General features: G+C 39.1%; 1 protein-coding gene across 3 annotated transcripts in view; it reads left to right on the forward strand.

Annotated features, from left to right (window-relative positions):
- Positions 1–3,045: 3,045 nt before the first annotated feature.
- LOC143282767 (neogenin-like) overlaps positions 3,046–25,136 on the forward strand; it is a 32,566-nt gene continuing 10,475 nt past the window's right edge. The window contains exons 1-15 of one of the 3 annotated variants that reach the window (XM_076588526.1): positions 3,046–3,113; positions 4,673–4,774; positions 7,004–7,159; positions 8,539–8,754; positions 9,256–9,510; positions 10,462–10,653; positions 11,594–11,689; positions 12,974–13,108; positions 14,770–14,976; positions 15,906–16,013; positions 18,959–19,153; positions 19,936–20,043; positions 21,703–21,897; positions 23,397–23,504; positions 24,914–25,099. In XM_076588526.1, the coding sequence (XP_076444641.1) occupies positions 4,705–4,774; positions 7,004–7,159; positions 8,539–8,754; positions 9,256–9,510; positions 10,462–10,653; positions 11,594–11,689; positions 12,974–13,108; positions 14,770–14,976; positions 15,906–16,013; positions 18,959–19,153; positions 19,936–20,043; positions 21,703–21,897; positions 23,397–23,504; positions 24,914–25,099 (2,227 nt within the window). In that variant the 5' untranslated portion in view covers positions 3,046–3,113; positions 4,673–4,704. Of the gene's footprint in view, positions 3,155–4,672; positions 4,775–7,003; positions 7,160–8,538; positions 8,755–9,255; positions 9,511–10,461; positions 10,654–11,593; positions 11,690–12,973; positions 13,109–14,769; positions 14,977–15,905; positions 16,014–18,958; positions 19,154–19,935; positions 20,044–21,702; positions 21,898–23,396; positions 23,505–24,913; positions 25,100–25,136 lie in introns of all 3 variants that reach the window. The other 2 variants (XM_076588527.1, XM_076588528.1) reach the window with 2 other exon arrangements.

Here is a 25,136-nt window from a genome sequence, read left to right on the forward strand (position 1 = left end):
GAGAGACTGAGAGAGAGAGAATCTGACAGAGGAGGGGAGAGAGACAGAGAGACTGAAAATGAGAGATATATATATATAGAGAGAGAGAGAGAGACGGGGAGATAGAGACGGGGAGAGAGAATCTGAGAGACAGAGGGACAGAGAGAGAATCTGAGAGACAGACAGAGAAAATCTCAAACACACACACACACGCACACACACACACACACACACAGAGAGAGAGAGAGAGAGAGAGAGAGAGAGAGAGAGAGAGAGAGAGAGAGAGAGAGAGAGAGAGAGAGAGAGAGAAAGAACGAACGAACGAACGAACGAATCTTTTTTAATGAGGGAAGTGGAATAAGCATGCATATGCTTTTTTGCATCCAGCCCTCAGGGCAAAGAGAAATGAAATCAAAGTGTTCACAAGATAACAAAAGGTTATAGAAAAACATACGTGATATTCAAATACACTCAGTTGCACAGTAAGCATTTACAAGTACATAATCATGATACCTGCATTCATGACAATAATGTATGTGAATAAAGTAATGAGAGAGAGTGAGTGAGTGAGTGAGAGAGAGAGAGAGAGAGAGAGAGAGAGAGAGAGAGAGAATGAAGGAAGGAAGGAAGGAAGGAAGGAATGAACGGAAAGGAAGGAATTCTATTTCCGATAGCATTAGAGAAAGCAAACAATTGCTTTCTCCAGCCCTCGAACGGGAAACATGTCAAAAGAAAAGGTATGAAGAAGACCCCAAGAAATGAGTAAATGTGTGTGAGAGAGAGAGAGCGGAGAGAGAGAGAGAGAGAGAGAGAGAGATAGAGAGAGAGAGAGAGAGAGAGAGAGAGAGAGAGAGAGAGAGAGAACACTGAACACTTAACATTGAACACTGAAATGTTTAATGTGATTAGCTGCAAAGCTCTGGTGACATAGTAGGTACAAATAAAAACAAAATAGTGCAAATAGATGAAATGGAACAGAACCCCCCCCCCCCCCAAAAAAAAAAAAAAAAAAAAAAAAACCCAACGCGAAACCAGAATTGAAACAACATAAACTAATAAGAGATTTGCGACACTTTGGCACATTGTCATTAGCTTGAAAGTAAATGTGACTGGGGGTAATTTGCTTTTTTTTCAGTCGTTCGTCTCCAAGCTTTGGACAGTACACATAAAACAAAGTACAGATAAATCATATAAAAAATATTTGCGCATGTAACATCGATACACATCATATCAGTACGAACACATCAAATAATTACAATGTCGACATTGACCATCCAAATGTAGCCCTTCCTTTTTTGTCTGTTTTTTTTTTCTCATAGAACCCATACTAATTTTTAATTGACTAATGAGTATTTGGACCGATGATGGACGTTTTCCGTATATGCCTCAGATACATATTTTGCTAGTGAAAGTATCATATCTTCATTTTCTGTCATTAGTATGTCGAACAAATCTTTTCTCTGCGCTGGAGCTGTATTGAAAATGATGCAGTTTTTTCGTAATTCATCGTATCTTTTGCAGTTAAATATAAAATGATTTTCATCTTCTGGGCTTTCGCCACACATTGAGCAAGGAGATGTTACTACGTCTGAATCGAACCATCTTCTGTTGCCCGGACATTCAGTCCAACTGAAGTGTTCTCAATCTGAGCTTCGCAAAGCAGATTTTATGTCATTTATTTATTATAATCTTTATATACTTCTCTGTTTGAAATATTGATTTAAATGAATAAAACCATTTATACCTATCATTGCTCTCCGAGTATTTCTCCGTGCCAATTTTGTTTATAACATGGTAACATGCTATAAGTCTATCTTTAAATTCCGATACAAAGCCGCTCTCGTGCCCTACTCCTTGGCTCATCCAAACAAGACCGAATCCATGTTCCGTTAGTGTTTTCTTGATGTGGAATACCCGCAGTTCTGTCAGTTTGCCCTTCTGCTCTTGCAGTAGCAGCATCTCGTATGCTTGTCTACACAATCGTGATGTTGGCAGTCTTGTTAGTTTGAGTCAATATTTTATGCATTTAACAATTGATCTAATATGCAATGGGTACCTGCCGGCTTCGCAATACATTATAGTGTTTGATGAGTGTCAGTAATGGGATACCAAAAAAGCGCTTCGTTGCAAATGTATGTACTTTTTCTATTTGGTTACTTGGCATGAGTCCCCATATTTCCGCTCCATAGTTCAAGGCTGGTTCAATTTGTGTGTCGAAAAGTTTCCAAAAAAGCTGTGCGTCAGTGCGTCTCTTGAGTGATTTTATAATTTGGATTACACATTTTTCTCCTCAGTTTTCTATTTGCTTCATCCCACGGAGACGTCAAACTCAATTTTGTTGTGAATAACATTCCTAAACATTTATATGTGTTGGTTACTTTTATTTCCCTATCACCATAGCACCGTCCTTTTTCACGAGTCGAAAGATGACCTCCATTGCGGAAAACTATAATATTGGTCTTATCGAGAAGCCTGTCTGTTTCTTGCTTAAGGACATTTAATTGATTTTGTAACTCTATGGGTGTGTCAGACAAGAGAACAACATCATCAGCAAATAGCATTAAGAACAATTCTGTTGCGCCAGGTATCATTTGTATTCCACTGATGTCTACCCTTCTTTGCCGGATAACTCCACTGCCAATTCATGGATGAAAAAGGAAAACAGCTGTGGGCTTAACCCCTCTTGGACACTGAAAAAAGTCTGAATATTACATCAGTGATGGGCACAATAATCGATCCCCTAGCTATTATGAGATAATTATGTGTCCATGCTGCAGGCGCACAGATGGTTTGTCTCAGTCTCGATCACTTCCTTTGATGTTCCTCGATTTTCATAATGTTGGCAGCTGCTTTTTATTTGCAGTAAAATAATTCCCAAGTTAGGTGTTGTTGCTTTTGAGAGTAAAGCTTCCAAAAAAAAAAAAAAAAAAAAAAAAAATCTTCATTTTAATAACTTGTGACCGATGTAGTGTGAACTATCACGGATGTACATAGAGTGGGAGAAAATCGAAGCACTGGTCATATGAATAAAGTCGCCTGATAAGACTCTCGTTAGAAAGAAAACACAATCGGACAAGAAAACTTCTGCTTGTTTACACTGTGGAAACGTGATGCGATTAGGTTTGAACGAACTGGTTGGTTGGTTTACAGTTTATGTTAACGGTCTTGATATCATGTGCGTATTCCCGAAATTTTGCTTTCGTGGCTGGCTCTTCCATTTATACAGCATTTAGGTTTTCAGTAAATCCCAAACCATTCGAGAGTACTGTATCAGTAAACTGAATTAAAATGGGAGTGGTGGGGGAAGGGGATGGGATTGATCTTTGGAGATGATACCTGGTAAAGCAGCCCAAAAAATCTTCACCCTTCAGCATCTTGTTAAGATTGATTTTATGAATTAGGATGCTAAAGTGGGACATTACTCAAATGCTTTTCTTTGGAAAGTTGACCCAGACTCCTTTTGGGCCGGCCAAGATCACCAAGACGAAGGTCTGGGTAGATGAGGTTAGAGACGGGGATGAAGGGGGAAGGGAGGGGTGGAGTGGAATGTATTCATACAATGTGCGTGTTTGTGCATATACTTTATATATGTGTGTGTGTTTTGAAGGGTACCAGCAATGCTTAAGAATGATTATCATAATCTGGCACTACATTGCAGATTGATTATAATAATCTGACACTGCACTGCAGTATCGTATCACTTTCGGAATCTTGCACCCATTTGACTATTTCAAGTATATGAGTTTCAACTTTAGTTTAATTATAATGATTTTATAAATTCACATTAAAATAAACAATGTTGAGCTGATACTGCACATGCCTGACTGGTTCAGAACCAGCTATGATTCACCTACCAACCAAAACCTGCCAGACAGAAATGAAAACAAACCACAAAGTAGACATTTTTATGGGATGGTCTCAGCATGACGTGATTTACTGAATTTGCTGGTCAATATATAAATTATTATAATGTTCATATACTTCTCTCTGTGTGTGTGTGTGTGTGTGTGTGATTATGAAATACATATGTGTGTGTGTGTGTTCTTTCTTTTTTCATTCTAAGCACTTCATTCATGCCTGTTGGTGTGCAGATTTTAAATGCACTATATGAGAGATTTTTTTAAATCAGTAAATTGATATATTATTCAATCTGTTGTTGACATGTAACTAGTGGGATGCAACAGCCAAGTGGTTACTGTTAGACTTGCACATAGCTGGTGTATGACACCCAGGTGACCAGAGATAGCACTAGAAAAGAAAAGAAAGAAAGATAATTTGAAATACTCCATTTCTGCTTTTGAAATGAAGAATCGCATGAATTCTTGACCCATACGTCTTCTTGTTTTATAACCAAGGGAATTAGCTTAATTTTAGATTCATCTGACTGATTCCCAATTTGGAATATTCTAGAAAGCTAGAGTCTAATTTAGCTAGTGCATTTGCATCTAATCTTATAACTTTATAACTAAGTTTCAACAAATAAATGATGGGGCATCTTGTGAGCAATTCTTTGAACAGTAGGCCATTGTTGATCTGTTTATTTGAGCTGTTTAGAATCGTTAAGACGCCTTTTCAGCATTAGACTAACAGGTTAAGATATTCTAGCATGTTATTTTTTTGGGGTCTGTATCATAGTATTTTTAAAAGATTCAGATGGTTATTATGATTTATGTTATAAATGTTTGTTGTGCAGATATTATGAAGAGACCTGTTTAGAGAAAGACCATGCGGTGGGGTGCACTATTTTCTGTCACAGTGTTGTTGATCATTTTTGCTGCTACAGCCACTGCTAGACGTGAGTAATCATAAGTGACTAGTTCATTTCAGATTGATTAATTACTGTGTTTCAAATTCACCAATAAAAAAAAAAAAAAAAAAAAAAAAAAAAAAAAAAATTCTTACTGTATTTAACCTCCTCAGTGCCAGAGAATTTTGTAAAAAAAAAAAAAAAAAAAAAAGTGCTCTCCCCATGCCAGGGAATTTTGAGGAATCATGGGTAATAAATTTTTTTTTTTTTTTTTTTAAAGATTCTAACACAAAAACTGTTGGAGACACTGAAAGAAAGTGAGTATTTTTTTGTGAAGGAAACTGGATGAGGATTCTGAATCTGGGCTATTTTCCCAGTTATTTTGATTATATTGTAAATTATTATTCAGGCATTTCAAAGTGAAGATTTGATTTCTGTGCAACAAAAGATTCTATTTCCGCTGCCATATATCATACCCAAAATGAAAACAAACAAAATACAGTTGGGAATGACATGCTTATTGCCAGTTTTTACCTGCAGATGAAAATAAAACAGATCATTTGTTCGTGATAACAGCCACAACTCGTGCAGACATGAAAGTGAATGACTGTCCTGACAATGACAAACGTGGGTTCTGTCAGCATGAAGGGTTAATCATATCCTCAGAAGCTGCACATTCAAGCATCATAACACCAAAGAACTTTCCCCTACTGAGGGAGCAGTTCTTTGATGACACTCAATCAGTCCATGCTGCACGTGGGCTTAAAAAATAATCTTCTTTACATGCTAATTTGCTTCTTCTGTGACCATTGTCTTCTGATTAGGGACAAAAAAACGTGAAAAAAATCAAAACAGTTTTTCATGTCTTTTTTACATGCAACCCTGGGTTTCAGGAAAATCGTGGATTGTTGGCTGTTGTCCAAACCGCAGCAGTTATCAGTGACAACAGTTCTGGCATCCATTGCCATGCCCATTTCGATACCTTCTGACTGGCCTAGGACCTATCGTCTCACACCACTCCTTTCCCTCTCCTCCCCACCCCCTCCGAAACTACACCACATACCAGCCTTTATTGCTGTTTGTCACTGTCATCTGCTCAAGAGTGATGTCCGTTATGACAGATAAGATTGACCAGTAGTTGAATGTTGATGTCAGTTTGATTACTGTCATTGTCATAGTCTTTATGTTCAAATGACTCATCAAACAGGAGAGATCCATCTCTGTCGTTACACATACTATTATTAGCCAAACCCCCTTTACATGCTCGCTTCACATGGCCCAGTAAGCCAATCATTATCAAGAAGAAAGGGGTCTTCCACTTGATGTATGCTAACCTAACCAGTATTTTTATCATTCAGACTCATCAAACTAACTGTTCAGAGTATGTTTATGTTCATTGAACAAAACTCAGATGAGGGAAAAATCACAGTAGATGCAGGATGTCAGTGGATGTCTTCTTGGCACTATGGCAACACTTTGTCCAGGACATCAGCTGACTACTTATAGGCTCTGAAGGGGTAGGCCCTAATGTCCACATAGCTGATTGCTGCACATGTATAGTAAGTATACAGGATTTGTATCATAGATCTCTATGATGTAGCAACTTTGGTATGTTTACTTTGTTATTGCCTCTAAACTGTAGGGAAACCTAACCCCACCGTCCCCCTCTCCATCATACTTGTATCATGATAAGGAGACACAAAGGATAGAAGAATTAGATAGAAAAATATCCATTTATATTTCTTTTTGTATCAGTTTATTTTTTAGATTATGTAAACACAAACTGCACTATATATATGCATGCATGTTTATTATATATGTATAAATACATGCATTTGTGTTCACACCCAAGTACTCATGTATGCACAGTCACACACAAACATGTACACACCTGCATGCACACTTTCTCAAAACACACAAGCCCTTGCTCGTGTTCGCTAGGAAAGCTTTAAAAAAAATTTCAGCAAAAAGAAGAAAGAAGTTGTACAGACTGAACCAGAACTTAACAATTACTCTTCCATGTGAGTCAGTCCTACACTGTTTATGTATGTAGCTTGGGGGTGGATGGGTGATTTTTCTAGACTCAGCGTAAGTAATGTGATTTCCATTTGTTCCCAGCCCCATTTACAGAATAAATAACTTTTACTGTATTGAATTGAATATTCAGTTTGAGTCTTGGTGTTTTGTTTGCTTTGTTTTCTTTTCTTTTTTTTTCATAGTATAGTAGCATCTTACTCTTTATCATTACTTTGATTTTGCTTTTTGTTTATCCTATAGGTTGTAAATATGAGAAAAAAGCTGTGGTGAAATGGTCTCCCTGTGACCCAGTCTTGCATGTGAAGACAAAGTCCATTCCACTTCGCAAAGGAAAGGAGGACTGTCCAAAAACTAAAGTAATTACCAAGCCTTGCAATGCTGGAGTAGAAGTTAATGGTGAGTTTTGTATCCTATCTCAGTTTTTTGTGTGTCAACTTTATCCACAACACATGCATGCATTCCTTCCCGCACGCCAATTTTTTTTTTCCTTGTTTTTTTTACAAATGAATGTCAGTAATTTGTAAATCTAAGGTTTTGTAACAAATAAAACTACTACAAGTCACTGCAGTTCACACACACACACACACACACACACACACACACATACCCCTCCACCCTCCTCCCCCTATCCTCCACACATTCACATACACAACAATTTTGCAATTTTTCGTATATATATATATATGTGCACATATAATTGTGTATGCAAATGTGCACACATATAATCACAAAATGTGTATTTGTATGCAAATATTTATTCACATAAAACTTAAACAATAATATGAAATGACATATGACAGTGCAATATATTAAATAATCATTCAACTGATAAAAAAAATCAAAATAGTGGGTGGAAGTGTGCATGAATATATGAGTGTATGTGCAATAGTGTTTGTGTGGCTGTTTTTAAATTGTGTGTGTATGGTTTGCATATGTGTGTTCCATACATAAATGTACAAAGTTTACCGTTATGTTGTTGTTTTTTCTTGCTGCCCACTGACCTGCATTGTTTCAATAGCATTACTCCAACACCGCTCATTCCAAGTTCCCTAAAAACGCCCACATCTGGATTTGTCTGATGCCCTTCACTGCTGCCAAGTCGCTTCAGTGGTGTTTAGTAGTGCCTGTTCTGATTTAGCATAAATAAGACACCACCTGCTTAGCCACCTACTGACAACAATAATTATTTAATCCTGGAGCCACACTGAGAGAGCTGCTCCTCCAGAGTGCCACCACCTGGTCTCTCCAGCGAGTCCCCCATGCATCTGCAGACACCAAAGACCTCAACAGGACTCACCCCAAGCATGGAAGTAGAATGGGATTGAAAGCGAGATCACCATGAAAGCAGGGCATGAAAGACCACAGAACTTGGGACAATTTTTTTCATATATTGATGATGAAGGTAGAAGAGGAGGATGACGATGTTGCTATCGTGATCCGTTTTAGGTTTGATATTACGTGACAAGGCTGTACTCAGTGCCTCCTTTCATAATGATGTCCATGTGTTAACCGGTCCCGAGAGATACAGACACTTGCAGTGCTGGTCAGGAAATTTGAGCAACACACCCAAAGATGCATCTGTGAAGTGGTCCCAGTCTTCCCATTTAAGCCCATAACACACTCATCTCTGGGTAGGAGCCAGCTGCGGGCAGAAAACCCCCCACCTCTGCTGGGAATCGAACCTGTGTCCTCCCAGATGTCAGACTGGGACATAAACCACTTCAAGTACTGAAGTAGATAAGGTTTGTTATGGTGAAAAGGTGGTTCTGTTTCAGGCTGTATATATGTGCCGGTCAGTAGCTGGAGTGACTGTGATCCAGTAACCCAGACAACATCTCGTACGTTAGAACTTCATTCTCAAACGTCTGACTATTGTGAGAACAATGAAGTGGAGAGCAAGGATTGTGGGAAAGGTGGTGACAAACGGCGAGGCAACGGCAAAAAAAAGAAGAAAAAAGGAAAGAGGAAGGATAGAAACATAAGTCAGAAAGGTATGGTTGATTGTATTGCTTTTCTCTAGTATGCTATGCATTGAGAAAAAACAACAAAAGAGGATGGTTCTATATGAGATAACACAAAGAGAGTTCAGATAACAAAAGGAAACAGTGAAAGGGTGTGAGGGTTTAGAATGAGAGAAATGATGATAACAAGGGGTGGTGGTTCTAAGTTTGCAGAAGATAGGACGATGTGGTCAGATTAAAAAATGGCTATTAACACTCACGCACACACTCACGCGCGCGCGCACACACACACACACACACACACACACACAAACACATTTGTAATGTTTAGCAATTTTGCAACCCTTAACTGAATAACACTTAACCTCTTGTTTCTTTCCATATCCTTTTTGCTTTCTTTGAAACTTTCTTTTTCTCTTTTTTACGCAAAAAAGAAAAAAAAATTATTGAGGTGTTTTCATTTGTTTCCAAGTCTTAACTAACAGTTCTTGTGACCGAAAAGCTTACTCTGCCTCTTTTAAAACTTTTCAGGTAAAAAGCATTGCAAGTACAAAAAAGGAAAATGGGGTGACTGTGACCCTTCCACGAAGAAAAAGATTCGCGTCACGGAGCTGAAGCGGGGTCCTGCCTCATGCAAGAAGAAGAAGGTACACAGCCGACACTGCATCCCCCGCAAGAGCAAGAGCAAGAGCAAGAGCAAGTCCCACAGACGCAGGGGGAAAGGCAACAAGAAGAAGAAACACAAGAAGGGGAGGAAACACAAGAAAGAAAAAGGATCTGTTGATGGTCGGTATTCTTTTCCACCTGGAGTTGCTAGATTCCCACATTTTTTCGGCTTTAACTCGGAGGTTTTTGTGAAAATAATTTGAATTGCAGGTTGTTAGAGTAAAAATTGAAAATGAATTGAGTAAAGCCAGAGCTTAATGATTTGGTTCTGGTACAAGTAAAACTTATCATAGATGTAACACATCTCCACATCTATGCATGTGTGTATTTGCACATGCAAGCTTTTGTAGACTAAAAGGTGATTGTGTGTATGCATGTGTGCATCCATGAGTGCATACATGCATACTTACCTGTGTATTGCAAATGAATGCAGGATTATTATACACATGCCGAGGACCATGTATCTCAGTTGTGAATGATTATAAAAGAGACTAATAAAAAAAAAAAAAAAAAGATGTAGACGTTTTCTGCATTCGCTTTCCAGTGTTAGCACACCTGTTGGGTAAAGGATGGAGATTTTTCCTATCTTCCAGGTCAACATATGTGCACACCTGCTAGTCTTGGAATGCCTTTTGTGTGTTGACATATGCAGAATATCAAATACGCATATTATTTAACTAAGATCCTCACATTATTCAACTAAGATCCTGTAATCCATGCCAGTGTTTTATGGGTGATGGAAACAAGAGCATCCCCAGCATGCACAGCCATGAAAATGGAGTATGGCTGCCTACATATATAGTGGGGTTAAAAACAGTCACACACATACTGTATATATACATGTGAATGTAGGAGTTGCAGTCTATGAATGCAGAAGAAGGAGATGTAGAGGATATAATTTCTGAATACACTTTTCAATTTTGAACAGACTTTTCAAGTGTGGATAGACTTTTCAGTTTGTTATTTCAAAACACAGACTTTTCAGCAATGACAGACTTCAGTAATGACAGACAGTTTTCAGTTTAGAAAAAAAAAACTGGTTAGTTTTGATCAGTTTTCAATTCTGAACAGAATCTCAACCAGCTCCACCCAAGCTGACAGAGATGCGGGTGTGGCCTCTGTCAACGTCAGTGGAGGTGTCATGGAAACCACCTGATCACGGCACTGTTCGGGGTTACCAGGTGGGCTATGGCATCAGTATCCCTGACGTCTACAAAATTGAGGTCAACGCTTCTGTCCTTCATTACATCATTCAGAACTTAGGTGCGTTTGTGTAGTGCCTACTGTGTGATTAGAATTAGAATGTGCAGTGTCAGGAAATGTGAATGATGTTATGTATATTGGTGCTGTTGTTTCTGTGTGCTAAACTATGGTAGTAATTGGTAGTCTCTATCGTGATACAGATGTGTTTGTGTATGTTATTCTCTTCTTTTCTTTTTTTTAATTTTGTGCTTACCAGTGCAGTTATGCTTATACAGTCCTTAAGTAGATAAAGGTAGAAATGAATTCCTGAGAATTTTTAATCCTGACTGGACCCAAAGCTGGATTTCCTGTGAGTTTATATGGAAAGACAGGGCCTGTACATTTGTGCATCATGCCCATTATGGATGTATGTTGCCCAAATACCCTGACTGACTCGGCAGTGTCTTGGACTTTTTCCATGTCAGGTTTTGCTACTTCAGAGTATAGCCTGCCTTGGGGTTTTAAACCAAGATGGATCAGCACAGCAGTGGATACCATTGCCACCATCCTCATCCTCCTGTTCATTATTTGTCACAAGAAGTCTCAAAATACCATGGCTCCTCAAGCTCTGCTATGATCATTTTAGTTTCTCCTCCCAGTCCATGTTTTGTGGTGAGGTTTTCTTTTAAAATAAAAAAGTACAAGGGTTCTTTCCTTTTCAGGGGATTTCCACTCAGAGGAGTTACTATTTTTTGTACTATTTTTTGTACTATTTTTTGTGAGGGGTTAAAGTAGATTGTGTCCTTATTTGTTGAAACAGAACAGGCACAAGTGACACAACTCAACAACACTGATCAAGACATCATTTGTCATTTGGGCATGATTTATAGTTGTGTTTGTGATTGTGTGTGGTGTGATATGTTGTTGTAGGGATTGTGCTCATGATTAATGAAGAAATTTCGAACTCGGGGAAACCAGTAATTAACTTGTCATGGGTATGCATCCCTCACTCTGCGTGCAGAGCCAGAACAGGAGTACATAGTCAGTGTGCGAGCAAGGAACAAGGCAGGTCTGGGAAGCCCTCTGTATGAAACAGTCAGGACTGGACGAGACAAAGGTATGCTTGGTTTTTACCTCTGTGTGTGTGACAGTGTGGATGAGACAAAGGTATGCGTGGTTTTTACCTGTGTGTGTGTGACAGTGTGGAGTGACAGGGTAGTGGTGCAGTCTGCCCAATTTGGATGATATTTTGTTACACACATGGAAGTATTCAGTTGTTTGATACCTTTTTCTTGATAACAAGAATAGCAAGTTGTTCCTCTGAATTAATCAGGTTTATAAATGGCGTTCAGTGTATGTTTTTTAACTCATGTTAACTGATATTCCTGCTGAGAGTCTTCACAGACAGTGATTGAAAGCTGCTTACTCATAGAAAAATAAGGATTCGTGTTTTGTTGTTTTTTTTCAAAATGCAGCTATGCAACGCATTGCTTTCATGCTTTCTCTGGTTCTTCACCAAACTATCTTTCTGATCATCCTCACTGTCTACCTTCCAAAAGACAACTAAGTTCATCATCAGACAGTCATATTCTTGAAATTCCCTTTGTCATGACTAAGCCCTACCATCCTTTATATTCGCCACCTCCATCCAGTGGAACTCCTTGCCGTATGAATTAAGATACTCTCAGTTCATTTGCAGCTTCAAAACCAACCTCAGCACTTATCTGTGTAATCTTTAATTGATCTGCTGATGCCTGCAACAGTGTGGGTGCATGCTTGTTTCTGTTTTCAGTGTGTCGTTTAGGTGGTGTGTGGAGGGGAGGGAGGAAGCGAGAGAGTGTGACTGGTTTTGGGGTGTTGTAGTAGGGTTTTGCTTTGTTTGGGTGTTGTGATGTATGTGATTGGTTTTGGCTGTACAAAGTAGTTTTTGGGTGTTTACTGTGGACACAGAGTTTAGTATGTACTTTTTGATGCAATATCTTATCAAAATTTGTCATCTTTGTTTGATTTGTTGTACTAACCTGCATGTTTTGATGGATGATATCTGTTTATAGTGTAATTGTAAAATGCTTTATATAGAAATTGTAAAACGCTTTGAGCAAAATCGTTTGATTAGGCACAATATAAATAAACTTATGTATTGTTATTATTACTACATCTATTACTACTACTAATACTACTACTGCTTCCACAAACAATGCTGCTGCTATACAATATTTAGCAGATACTCAACTTAATATATGTTTATAAAAAGAGGGAGTGGTATTTGGAAAGGGAGTGTGCCAGAAAAAAAAAAAGGCTTGGTAGTTACCTAAGCAGCTGAGAAAAGATCTGTAACACGTGCAAAATGATAATCCTGTATGGCTGTCATTCAAACAGAATTGTAACTCTCCCTCTCCAGAGTCCAGCAACTCTGGACCACTGCTGCTGGCCCCAGTGGGGGTCAGAGCTGTGACAGTGTCAGCCCACACCATTGTGGTGACCTGGACAGACTCCTCAGTTCTCAAGCTGAGAGGAGGGGTTGAGGATAGCGCAGGTTGGTATCATGGCGTCATACTGCTGCACTTTATCTCCCACTCCTCTTGTTGCTTGTTTATGTACTGAAACTGAAACTTATGTTCAGCTGTCTCCTTTTTGTCTGAAGCTCTGTTTATCTTCCCTGGTTTTCTTTTTTTTTTTCGTCTGTGTTTGTTATTTCTGTTAGTCTGTTTTACTCTGTGTGTGTGTGTGAGTGAGTGTGTGTGTTTGTGTGTGTCTGTGTGTGTGAATTCCACACTCCGTAAAATACTGTTGAACAGCATGATTTTAGAAATACGTCTATGTTTAACTGTATTATGGTATTTTATGTCTGTTATTTTGTCATATGTATGCTGAAGTTTTCTCATGGTCATTTTCAGCACTTTCAACATCATCATCAACAAAAAGGACAGAACCATTGTTTTTCTGTACAGTTTGTGTAAAAAACCTTCAAAGACTGTGCTATGGAGTACCATGTTTGTCACTTCAAGTGGATTACATGGTTATTTTAAGAAAGGCAATTTGTACACATGAAGAAATAGTAAGGTGTGCTATTTGATTATTTTTGTTATTTCAACATTTCTGTTGTTCACCTGACTTTTTTATGCTCAAACTACTAACCTTGCTAATAAAAGAATAGGAAATAATGACAACTAACATAAAAATTAAAAAAAACAATGCTTCAAAATTGTTTATTTTTGAAAAATACTTGTGGGTCACATATTTATTCAATCATAACAAAACATTTTTTTCTGAACTGTCCATTCATTTTCCTTTCAGAAAAAAACACACTTTTACCTGTGTCAGTGAAGAAATGTTTCCAGAATTTTTTTTTTTCTACACCAACCCATTTCTTTATGAAAATTCCCTGGCAAACAGGATTTAGTTATTTGCCAAATCTCTAGGCAGGCTAGTGTGTCAAGACTGACTGTAATTTCAGAACATAAGTGACAGGGTTCAAAGGCTTTTCAGTTTGGGGAATCAGTAGCAGTAGCCTGAAAGATTCTTCTTCTTCATCTGCGTTCGTGGGCTGCCACTCCCACGTTCACTCATATATACGCGAGTGGGCTTTTATGTGTATGACCGTTTTTAACCCGCCATGTAGGCAGCCATACTCCGCTTTCGGGGGTGTGCATGCTGGTATGTTCTTGTTTCCATAACCCACCAAACACTGACATGGATTACAGGATTTTTAACGTGCGTATTTGATCTTCTGCTTGCATATACACACAATAACCATTCAGCTTTTGCGTCCATCACTCGAAGGATTAATATTTGTATTTGTATTTCTATTTATCACAACAGATTCTGCTCTCCCCAGGAAGAGCGCGTCGCTATACTACAGCGCCATCCTTTTTTTTTTTTCCCCTGCGTGCAGTTTTTTTTGTTTTTTCTATCGAAGTGGATTTTTCTGCAGAATGTTGCCAGGAACAGCCCATTTGTTGCCGTGGGTTCTTTTACATGCGCTAAGTGCATGCTGCACACAGGACCTCGGTTTATCATCTCATCCGAATGACTAGCATCCAGACCACCACTCAATGTCTAGTGGAGGGGGAGAAAATATCGGCGGCTGAACCGTGATTCGAACCAGCGCGCTCAGATTCTCTTGCTTCCAAGGCGCACGCGTTACCTCTAGGCCATCGCTCCGCTATATATGTTCACAGTCCTCTTGTCTTCCAGGGAAGATGTACACTGTGCGCTACATGCAGCTGAACCACCTGAGCAAAGAGGACAAGCCCAAGTTCGTCATGATAAACACCACGGAATCCTACCTGCAGGTGGAGGGACTGATGCCTTACACCACGTTTGAGTTTGCTGTGCGGGTGTCCCAAGGATCCGCACGCAGCGTGTGGAGCATGGCAGTCACCAACACTACGTTTGCTTCAGGTCAGTGTGTTCTCTTCTTCTTCTTGTTTGTTGGTCGTGTTTTTTTTTTTACTTCCTGAATTGGAAGTCAGGAGGAAAAGTTGTAGTGAGTGTCTGTCTTGTTTACTGTGTATCATTTGCTTGATCTTACTTCTTGCCTGAGTGATGCTACTACCTCCTACAGTGATGATATGGTTTACTGTGTAGTGAGAACTTTCTCCTTTTGGTACAGGATTTTTTTTATATTAAAAAAATTTTTTTTTAGTCTTTAATTGACAGTTTTATTTTTTCATGGATGTTTCAACTCTTTAAATACAATTTAATTCTTTCATCAAGCATTGAGTTATTTCTCCTGTGTTTAGATCTTGTATCATTACTTTTTTTTGTTTTGTTTGTTTTTCATTAACATTTTTGGTAGGTACATGTGAAAACACTTCCATCATGCTTATAAACAAGGAAACAAGTGCAAGTTCTGTATATATATATATATATATATATATATATATATATATATGAATATTTACTTGTTATTACTTAACTGCATCATAACCCATGTAGCGTATGCATTAAAACTAGGAATAGTGTTCTCCATTGTTAATAGATTTACAGTGTACTATGAAAAATATTACAAAATAATCACAGATTGACTTGTAATGCAGGGTTTCAAGTTTCCAGAACACCCTGACCCCCTTAATTTTAAATAGAAAAAAAAAATACCTTTGTCTGAGCTTGATCAATAAAATGTTATTATAAAAGACAAAACAAAACAAAAGCAACAAAACAGCAACAATATGTAATTTGCTCTTGAACAACATTGAATGCTGACTGTAAAAAAAAGAAGAAAAAATTGTGGCAATGTGTTTGACATATTTCTAGGAATACATTTCTGCTGTTAATTATTTCACTTGCTTTCGTGTGTAGTACATTCCAGCTGTGTATACATATTGCAGCTCCGTCATCCAAGCCCGCAGAATTCACAGCAGACATTGAGCAGTCTGATCCAACTACAGTAAAGCTTACTTGGCAACCACCCGAAGAATCCAATGGACCAATCACAGGTCAGTTTCTTCTTCTTCTTCTTCTTCTGCGTTCACTCGTATGCACACGAGTGGGCTTTTACGTGTATGACCATTTTTACCCCGCCATGTAGGCAGCCATACTCTGTTTTCGGGGATGTGCATGCTCGGTATGTTCTTGTTTCCACAACCCACTGAACGCTGACATGGATTACAGGATCTTTAACGTGCGTATTTGATCTTCTGCTTGCATATACACACGAAGGGGGTTCAGGCACTAGCAGGTCTGCACAAATGTTGACCTGGGAGATCATAAAATCTCCACCCTTTACCCACCAGGCGCCGTCACCGTGATTCGAACCTGGGATCCTCAGATTGAAAGTCCAACGTTTTAACCACTCGGCTATTGCGCCTGTCAGTCAGTTTATTCATACTTCGATCCTGTTTGTCAAGAAGAAAATGTAGGTAAAGTATGATAAAAGTGAAACACTTCAGAACTCTAACCAGATAAGTGACACTGTGCAGGACGCTGTGAAAGTCTGTTTTTCATTCAGAGTTTTAGAATGTTTGTTAATGGTTTTATTCTAAAAATCATGTATGTAAAATCTGTGTGTTAACCATAACCATGTTAAAAAAAAAAAAAAAAAAAGCTAAAGGCTAGTGAATATCAGTATTGCATAAAAAATTTTCCTGCAAGAAATAATTGTAAATATTTGACACGGGATTTTTTTTTTTAGATATATATTTTTTTATCTAATGTTATGATTTGTAACATATGGACACGTGAAAAGGAAAGGGTAGACTGCATACATAACCTGATAAAATTGCCTTGTTTTACTGTTTTGTTTTTAAAAGTCATGGTTGGGTTGTTTGTTCATGCACATGTGAATTGATTTATTTGTATGAGTTTTATGCAGGTTATGTGATCTTTTACTCCATTGTCCATGTACTCATTAATCAATTCGTTTGTATGATAATTTCTGCAAGTTATGTGATCTTTTTCTCCATTGTTCATGAATCCATTAATCAGTTACTTTGTATGATCATTTCTGCAGGTAATGAAATCTTTTACGCCATTGTTGATGAACCTGTTAATCAGTTCATTTGTGTGATTTTTCCTGCAGTCGATGTGAAGTTTTACCCCACAGCCCTTTTATTCCATTGTTCATGTACTTGTGATCTTTGTATTCCACTGTTCTGTTACTTTGTTGTTCATGTACCTGATGATTCATTCTTTTGTATAATCTTTTTTTGCAGGCTGTGTGATCTTTTACTCCTAGGATCCCATCCTGTGTATCATTATTTTTGCAGGCTGTGTGATCTTTTACTCCTAGGATCCCATCCTGTGTATCATTATTTTTGCAGGCTGTGTGATCTTTTACTCCAAGGATCCCATCCTGTGTATCATTATTTTTGCAGGCTGTGTGATCTTTTACTCCTAGGATCCCATCCTGTGTATCATTATTTTTGCAGGCTGTGTGATCTTTTACTCCAAGGATCCCATCCTGTGTATCATTATTTTTGCAGGCTGTGTGATCTTTTACTCCTAGGATCCCATCCTGTGTATCATTATTTTTGCAGGCTGTGTGATCTTTTACTCCAAGGATCCCATCCTGTGTATCATTATTTTTGCAGGCTGTGTGATCTTTTACTCCTAGGATCCCATCCTGTGTATCATTATTTTTGCAGGCTGTGTGATCTTTTACTCCTAGGATCCCATCCTGTGTATCATTATTTTTGCAGGCTGTGTGATCTTTTACTCCTAGGATCCCATCCTGTGTATCATTATTTTTGCAGGCTGTGTGATCTTTTACTCCTAGGATCCCATCCTGTGTATCATTATTTTTGCAGGCTGTGTGATCTTTTACTCCAAGGATCCCATCCTGTGTATCATTATTTTTGCAGGCTCTGTGATCTTTTACTGCTGTGTATTATTGTTTTTGCAGGCTGTGTGATATTTTACTCCAAGGATCCCATCCTGTGTATCATTGTTTTTGCAGGCTATATGATCTTTTACTGCTGTGTGTCATTGTTTTTGCAGGCTCTATGATCTTTTACTGCTGTGTGTCATTGTTTTTGCAGGCTCTATGATCTTTTACTGCTGTGTGTCATTGTTTTTGCAGGCTCTGTGATCTTTTACTGCTGTGTATCATTGTTTTTGCAGGCTCTGTGATCTTTTACTCCAAGGATGCCATCCTGTGTATCATTGTTTTTGCAGGCTGTGTGATCATTTACTGTGGTGTATCATTATTTTTGCAGGCTATATGATCTTTTACTCCAAGGATCCCATCCTGTGTCTCATTATTTCTGCAGGCTGTGTGATTTTTTACTGCTGTGTGTCATTGTTTTCGCAGGCTATGATCTTTTACTCTAAGGATGCCATCCTGTGTATCATTGTTTTTGCAGGCTGTGTGGTCTCTTACTGCTGTGCATCATTGTTTTTGCAAGCTGTGTGATCATTTACTGCTGTGTGTCATTGTTTTTGCAGGCTATGATCTTTTACTCCAAGGATGCCATCCTGTGTATCATTGTTTTTGCAGGCTATATGAGCTTTTACTCCAAGGATGCCATCCTGTGTATCATTGTTTTTGCAGGCTATATGATCTTTTACTCCAAGGATGCCATCCTGTGTATCATTGTTTTTGCAGGCTATATGAGCTTTTACTCCAAGGATGCCATCCTGTGTATCATTGTTTTTGCAGGCTATATGATCTTTTACTCCAAGGATCCCATCCTGTGTATCATTGTTTTTGCAGGCTATATGATCTTTTACTCCAAGGATCCCATCCTGTGTATCATTGTTTTTGCAGGCTATATGATCTTTTACTCCTAGGATCCCATCCTGTGTATCATTATTTTTGCAGGCTATATGATCTTTTACTGCTGTGTGTCATTGTTTTTGCAGGCTCTATGATCTTTTACTGCTGTGTGTCATTGTTTTTGCAGGCTATATGATCTTTTACTGCTGTGTGTCATTGTTTTTGCAGGCTATATGATCTATTACTCCAAGGACCCCATCCTGCCCGATGCTGCCTGGGCCACGTCTGTCATCACAGGGGACCGGCTGTCCACCCTGATCAAAGACCTGGACCCCAATGCCGCCTACTTCTTCAAGATCCAGGCCCGCAACAAAGAGGGTGTAGGTCCCACCACGTCCCCGGTCACTGTCACTGTGCCTGACGGTGAGGACACTGTCACTGATTTGTATTTGTATTTCTTTTTTTTATCACAACAGATTTCTCTCCCCAGAGAGAGCGCTTTGCTACACTACCCATTTTTTTTTAGTATTTTTTCCTGCATGCGGTTTTATTTCTTTTTTCTTATCGAAGTGGATTTTTCTACAGAGTTTTGCCAGGAACAACTCTTTTGTTGCCATGGGTTCTTTTACGTGCGCTGAGCGCATGCTGCACACGGGACCTTGGTTTATCGTCTCGTCCGAATGTCCAGATCACCACTCAAGGTCTAGTGGAGGGGGAGAAAATACTGGCGGCTGAGCCGTGTATGTGTGTGTGTGTGTGTGTGTATATATATATATATATTTTTTTTTTAAAGAATATTTAAGAAGATATTTTACCCATCCAACGCAATTCATTTTGCTTTTTTTGCAAACAGAAGGCATTTGGTTGATTAAATATATAAACACAAGTTTATCCACTGCACATTTGCATGCATATGTGATTATAGGCAGAGACTGCCTCTTAATTAAGGCATTTTAACCTTTTGAATTATTTTTTTGTACACTTTATAAAACTTATTGTTATTTGATGCTAAGCTGAATGAAGTAGAGCACTTTATATAAAACAACTATTTTCAATATCTTGCATGTGAGAATTGAAATGATATTGTATAACAGGAAGGAAACGGTTGAAGTTTAATGTGGAGGTGTTGGTACATGTTTGTGTCAGAGTGTTGTGTCAATGGAGGTGAAAATTCAGCTTTATTCATGTCTCTTTAATCTCCTCAGTCCTGCCCTCTGTTCCACGGAACCTGACATCAGTTGGTTTTGAACACAATCCCAGTGCAGTGATGCTGAAGTGGCAGCGACCAGAGAAAGTCGTAGAACCTATCACAGGTATGTACAGTGTGCTGTGTTGTAACTGATTGCTTTCTCCTCATTGTTATTTTGGGTTTTTTGACTCACTTGTGTAAACAAAGTGAGTCTATTTTTTAACCCGGGTGTTCGGTTGTCTGTTTGTGTGTGTGTGTGTGTCCGTGTGTCTGTGTGTCCGTGGTAAACTTTAACCTTGACATTTTCTCTGCAACTACTTTGTCAGTTGACACCAAATTTGGCGTAAAAATAGGAAGGAAAAATTCAGTTCTTTCCAGTCATCTTGTTTAAAACAATATTGCACCTCTGGGATGGGCACAAAAAAATTAAAAAAAGAAGCCTAATTATATGCAAACTGCATTTACTGTTATATTTTTTGTATTCTCTAAACTTGGCACTTTGACCTCTTATTCTGACACAACACAAGAGGAGTCATTATTATCATTTTTTGTTCAAACAGGAACTTCTTTTGCTAAGCATGGAATTTTTATTTATTTTGCAAACGTTTTGGCGCAGATAGTAAAAAAGGGAAATTACTCTGTAATTAATGCTAGGGGACTTAATTTATCACAAGTGAGTCTTGAAGGCCTTGCCTCTCTTGTTTTTTATACAATAGTTGGAAACTGACAGTACCTGCCAGCAGCGTGCTAGTAAAGCTCTTTTTCCTAGTCAGTGACCTGTTAGTGCTTCAAATCATGTGTATACATACACAGAAGATTAAAATATCCATGTTAAAGATTCTGTGATCAGTGTGAGTTAGGTAATCATGGAGATGTGAACACGCTCAGCATGCACCTCCTCTGGGGTTATCCTGTGTTGGAAAAAAAGAAAAAGATATTGATCACGCATGTCAAAGTCCGTATGTGGAAATAAATTGATGCTTGAGTTGAAGCCCATGAACATTGAAGTAAAAAACAACAACAACAACCCCCCCCCCCCCAATCCCCCAACGTCCCTCCCCCCCAAAAAAAACACACAAAAAAAAATCTGTAAGAGATCTGCTGTTAACTCACTCAGGACAGTGAGTTTTCTCACTTGTTTTTCCCAACAGATGGCCCACTTGTTAGGGTTAGGGAAAAAAAATCACAAAAAATACAAAACAGGAAGTAACAGAATGAAACTAGCTGTACTTGACCCACTGACCCCTCTCCTCTTGTCGCGTCAAAGCCCACCTCCGTCCCTATTCACTGCCCTCTGAATCTTGAGTCACTGTCAGTACCTTCTTGCTGGTAGCTTTTTTCAATGCAGATACTTTATTCAGTGACTTCATTATCCTTGTCGATGTCAGAACCTTCAGTTTGAAGCATTTCAACCACTTCAGCAGCAGTAAAAGCCGCTGTCGTGATCAATTTTGCTCCAAGAATTTACACTTGTATCGCCTGTGACATCATTTTTGATACGTGTGCAGATTAGCTTGTCATGTGGGGTGCCCAAGTCAGTGGCTCACCGGCGAGTGTGTTGTTGTGGAATCTCATGATAAATTTTCCATTCGACCCTTGACATGTTCGCAATGCCTGTTGAAGCTGCGGTTGTTATGCTAACCCCATGAGGAAAATGTGGAAACATTTTCAGTTGTTGAAACCGCTATAGCGTTCCGTCGTCCGGAACCATGCCTTACGTCAGGAACGCTATAGCTTTCCATCGTACAGAGTGAGTGAAGGCAGGATCTCTTTCTGTCTGCAGGTTATGTGATCTACTACACAGACGACCCCAACCTGCCGGAGCAATCATGGGTATTGCACTATGTGAGAGGCGACCATCAGAACAACACCATCACAGACCTCCGACCCAGCGCCAAGTACTTCTTCAAACTGCAGGCCAGGAACAAGGCTGGTTACGGCCCTTTCACCAATCCCATCTCTCACCTTGTGCCCGATGGTGAGGTCCTTCTGCAGAGGACTGGAGCAGCATTTCACTCCACTTTAAATAGATCTTACCATTGAAGAGGATGAACATGCCAGCTTACTCATCAATGATATATGCTTAGAAGTACACTGTCTTAGTAAACCCATTGTCTGTTTTTCTATTCTTTCTTTATGATTTCTTTGTAAGTATTTCGATACATACTGTTTTTATTTACCCTAAAGTTCTGTCTATTGAGCGCACTGGTGTATAAGCCACACCCACTAAATTTTGAAAAAAAATTGAACTTCATACACACATAAGCCGCACCGGCTTATAAGCCACACTTATTACTGGTACCAGAACACATACTGATACTACAGAAAAGCTGTCAATACTGTAGGTTATGAAATAAACACAAGTGGAAACAACACAAAGAAAAGCAAGCGAAAATACTGCTAATTCCACAAAAAAAGCAAACAAAAAAAAACACAACTAAAATAAGATCCATAATTTATGGATAGTCATTTTTATTCAACATCGTCCTGCTCACTGAATCCACTGAAATCTTCGTCTTCGTCTTCAGTGTCCGAGTTGAAGAGAGCCAGCGCAGCTTCCTCCGCCATCTTGTTGCTGACTTAGCTTCACTTTCACTTGATGAACATGAACTCAAGGTGGAGGTTGCTGCTGGTTCGTTGCTTGCACTGTCGTCTGCTAAGTCAATCATCTTCAATTTGAAGGCTGCATCATAAGCATTATGTCATGTTTTCAGCATGATGAGGGTGTGCGCTTGAGCAGAGTAGAACTGAATGCTGATCTGAAGGCTTTAATGTGTGTGGATTTGATTTTTAAAACGTGAACAGTTAGCACACTAACCTGAAGCTCATCCAAAAATTCATGGACAGAAATCATGATTTTGGTGAGTTGAAGAGCAGCTAAGAATAGACGAAAATGTGACACTCTTGGGAACGTTAAAATCTTCAAATAAGCCACATCATTGTATAAGCCGCAGAGGTTGAAGATGAGAAAAAAGTTGCGGCTTATAGACTGAACTTTACAGTACTTTTGCTGTTATAAATTTCTCTCTATTCAGATATTGACTTGTTTGTTTGTTTATTCCTTTCATGTTTATATATATATATATGATTGTTTGTTTATTCCTTTCATGGGTTTGTTTTTTGTTTGTTTTTTTTTTGCTCTGTGTCTTCCTGAGTGTATTCTCCCCCATCCACTGTTTGGAACTTCTTTTTTTTTTCTTTTTTTTTTTTATAAATATATGAATTATAATGCAGACAGAAGAGAAGAATAGCTTGTTTTATTCTCTATTAGATTCATTTTACTTTCAATTTGGTGCACTTTGGAAGTGTTTGTGTGTATATGTGTGTGTGCGCACACTGCATAACTCTGTGCGTGTGTGTGTGTGTGTGTGTGTGTGTGTGTGTGTGTGAACTTATATGGTGATAATGATTGTGACACCAGATAATGCTCTTTTGAGTTAGGAATATTGTTTATTGACAGTAGTGCATGTGTTTCAGTGCCCCCCACTGTACCCAGGAACATGACTGTGACACAGTTTGCACAGCTTCCTGGAGCTGTGATGGTCTCCTGGCTGCCTCCTGAAAACATGGGGGAACCCATCAGTGGTGTGTGTGTATGTGTAGTGTGTGTGTGTATGTGTAGAGTGTGTGTGTGTGTGTATGTGTAGTGTGTGTGTGTAGAGTGTGTGTATGTGTAGTGTGTGTGTGTAGAGTGTGTGTGTGTGTATGTGTAGAGTGTGTGTGTGTATGTGTAGAGTGTGTGTGTGTGTGTGTGTGTGTGTATTTGTGTATGCATAAATGTATGCATGTGTGTATATCTGTGTGTGCATATTTAAGTATGCACCTGAAGGGAGGGGACTGTTAGTTTAACTTATTTGTCCACTTTTCTAGACTCAAGGCTGAAGATGGTGGTTGATTGTCAATACCTAGGTACAGAAATTCATTGTTTTACATACAGATAAAAGAAATTAGAATTGAAAGAAGAAAACTTAAACAAAAAGCCAGCATAATTACGAATGCATTTATGAATACAGTGTGTCATTGAATCGGATGGAGTGACTGGTCTTGCTGAGTGGGTTCTTGAGAAACTGAAAGAGCATTTAATGTGGGCTTTTAAAGTGATCAGTGGTAATGTTTAGGTATTAACTTTCCATCACAAAAATCTTTCATCATATAGAATATAATAGAATATGTCTTTATTACCAAGTGTACCGGGGTCACAAGGAATATTGGGGGGGGGATAGTACATAACAAGATACAAACATAAATCGAAAATCATACACAAACACAGATACAGTAGAAATAAGATACATACAAGTGCATATCAATATAAAAACTTGTGCATACTCACACATGCACGCACTGCACACACACACACACATGCACACACACACACATGCACACACACACACACACACACACATTTGAACAGAAGCTGCATATTACATGTGGATGGGGCTGATGACTAGATATTCAGGTAGATGGTTGTTGGTTGCACAGTTCTATTTATCACACTGGATTTGTTCGAGTTGCTGAACTGTATGGCTGGCCAAGTTCCATTTGAGAAATTGTGTTACTCCATTGCGTTGCCTTGTCTGCGCGGGGCGCTCTGTTGGTTTTCACCGAATAGATTTTGAAGACTGTGTCTGTCTTATCTCATTGAGGTGACAGCCCTTCACTGACAAGCTAACTCATCAGCAAAGTCCAGTGATTAGTGACTTTGATGTTTTGATGGGAAAGGATATAAGGTAGGTCAGAGGGAAGGATATAAGTTGTAAGTCAGGGTATTTTTGAATTGTTCAGATGCCATTCCAGAACAGGTAGAGCCACTATTTTGTGACAACAGGGATCGATTGATTCAAAGCCTGTGAGGTTATTCTGACCACAGGCAGTAATGCACACCATCAGCTACAATGCTTTCCTCTTTCCCGACTGAATGTCTGCAACATAAAAGACAGATGACAGCATATAATCACATCCCTGACAGTTTCCGTGGCACCCATGTGTGTGGGCAGGCTATGTGGTGTCGTATCGCGAGGAGGGTTCCACACAGTGGTCGGCGGAGGGAGTTCTAGGGGAGTCGCTGTCCCTCATCCTGCCGAACCTGCAGCCCAGCACCACCTACAGTATCAAGGTCCGGGCACGCACAGAGGACTCACTGGGGCCTGCCTCGCCCATCGTCACCTACACCACGCCGGAGGGTAAGTGCTGCGATGGCGCCGTTGCCTCCGTGACCCC

Source organism: Babylonia areolata, chromosome 6 (genome assembly GCF_041734735.1).
Source record: "Babylonia areolata isolate BAREFJ2019XMU chromosome 6, ASM4173473v1, whole genome shotgun sequence".
In the NCBI taxonomy this organism is placed as follows: Eukaryota; Metazoa; Mollusca; class Gastropoda; order Neogastropoda; family Buccinidae; genus Babylonia; species Babylonia areolata.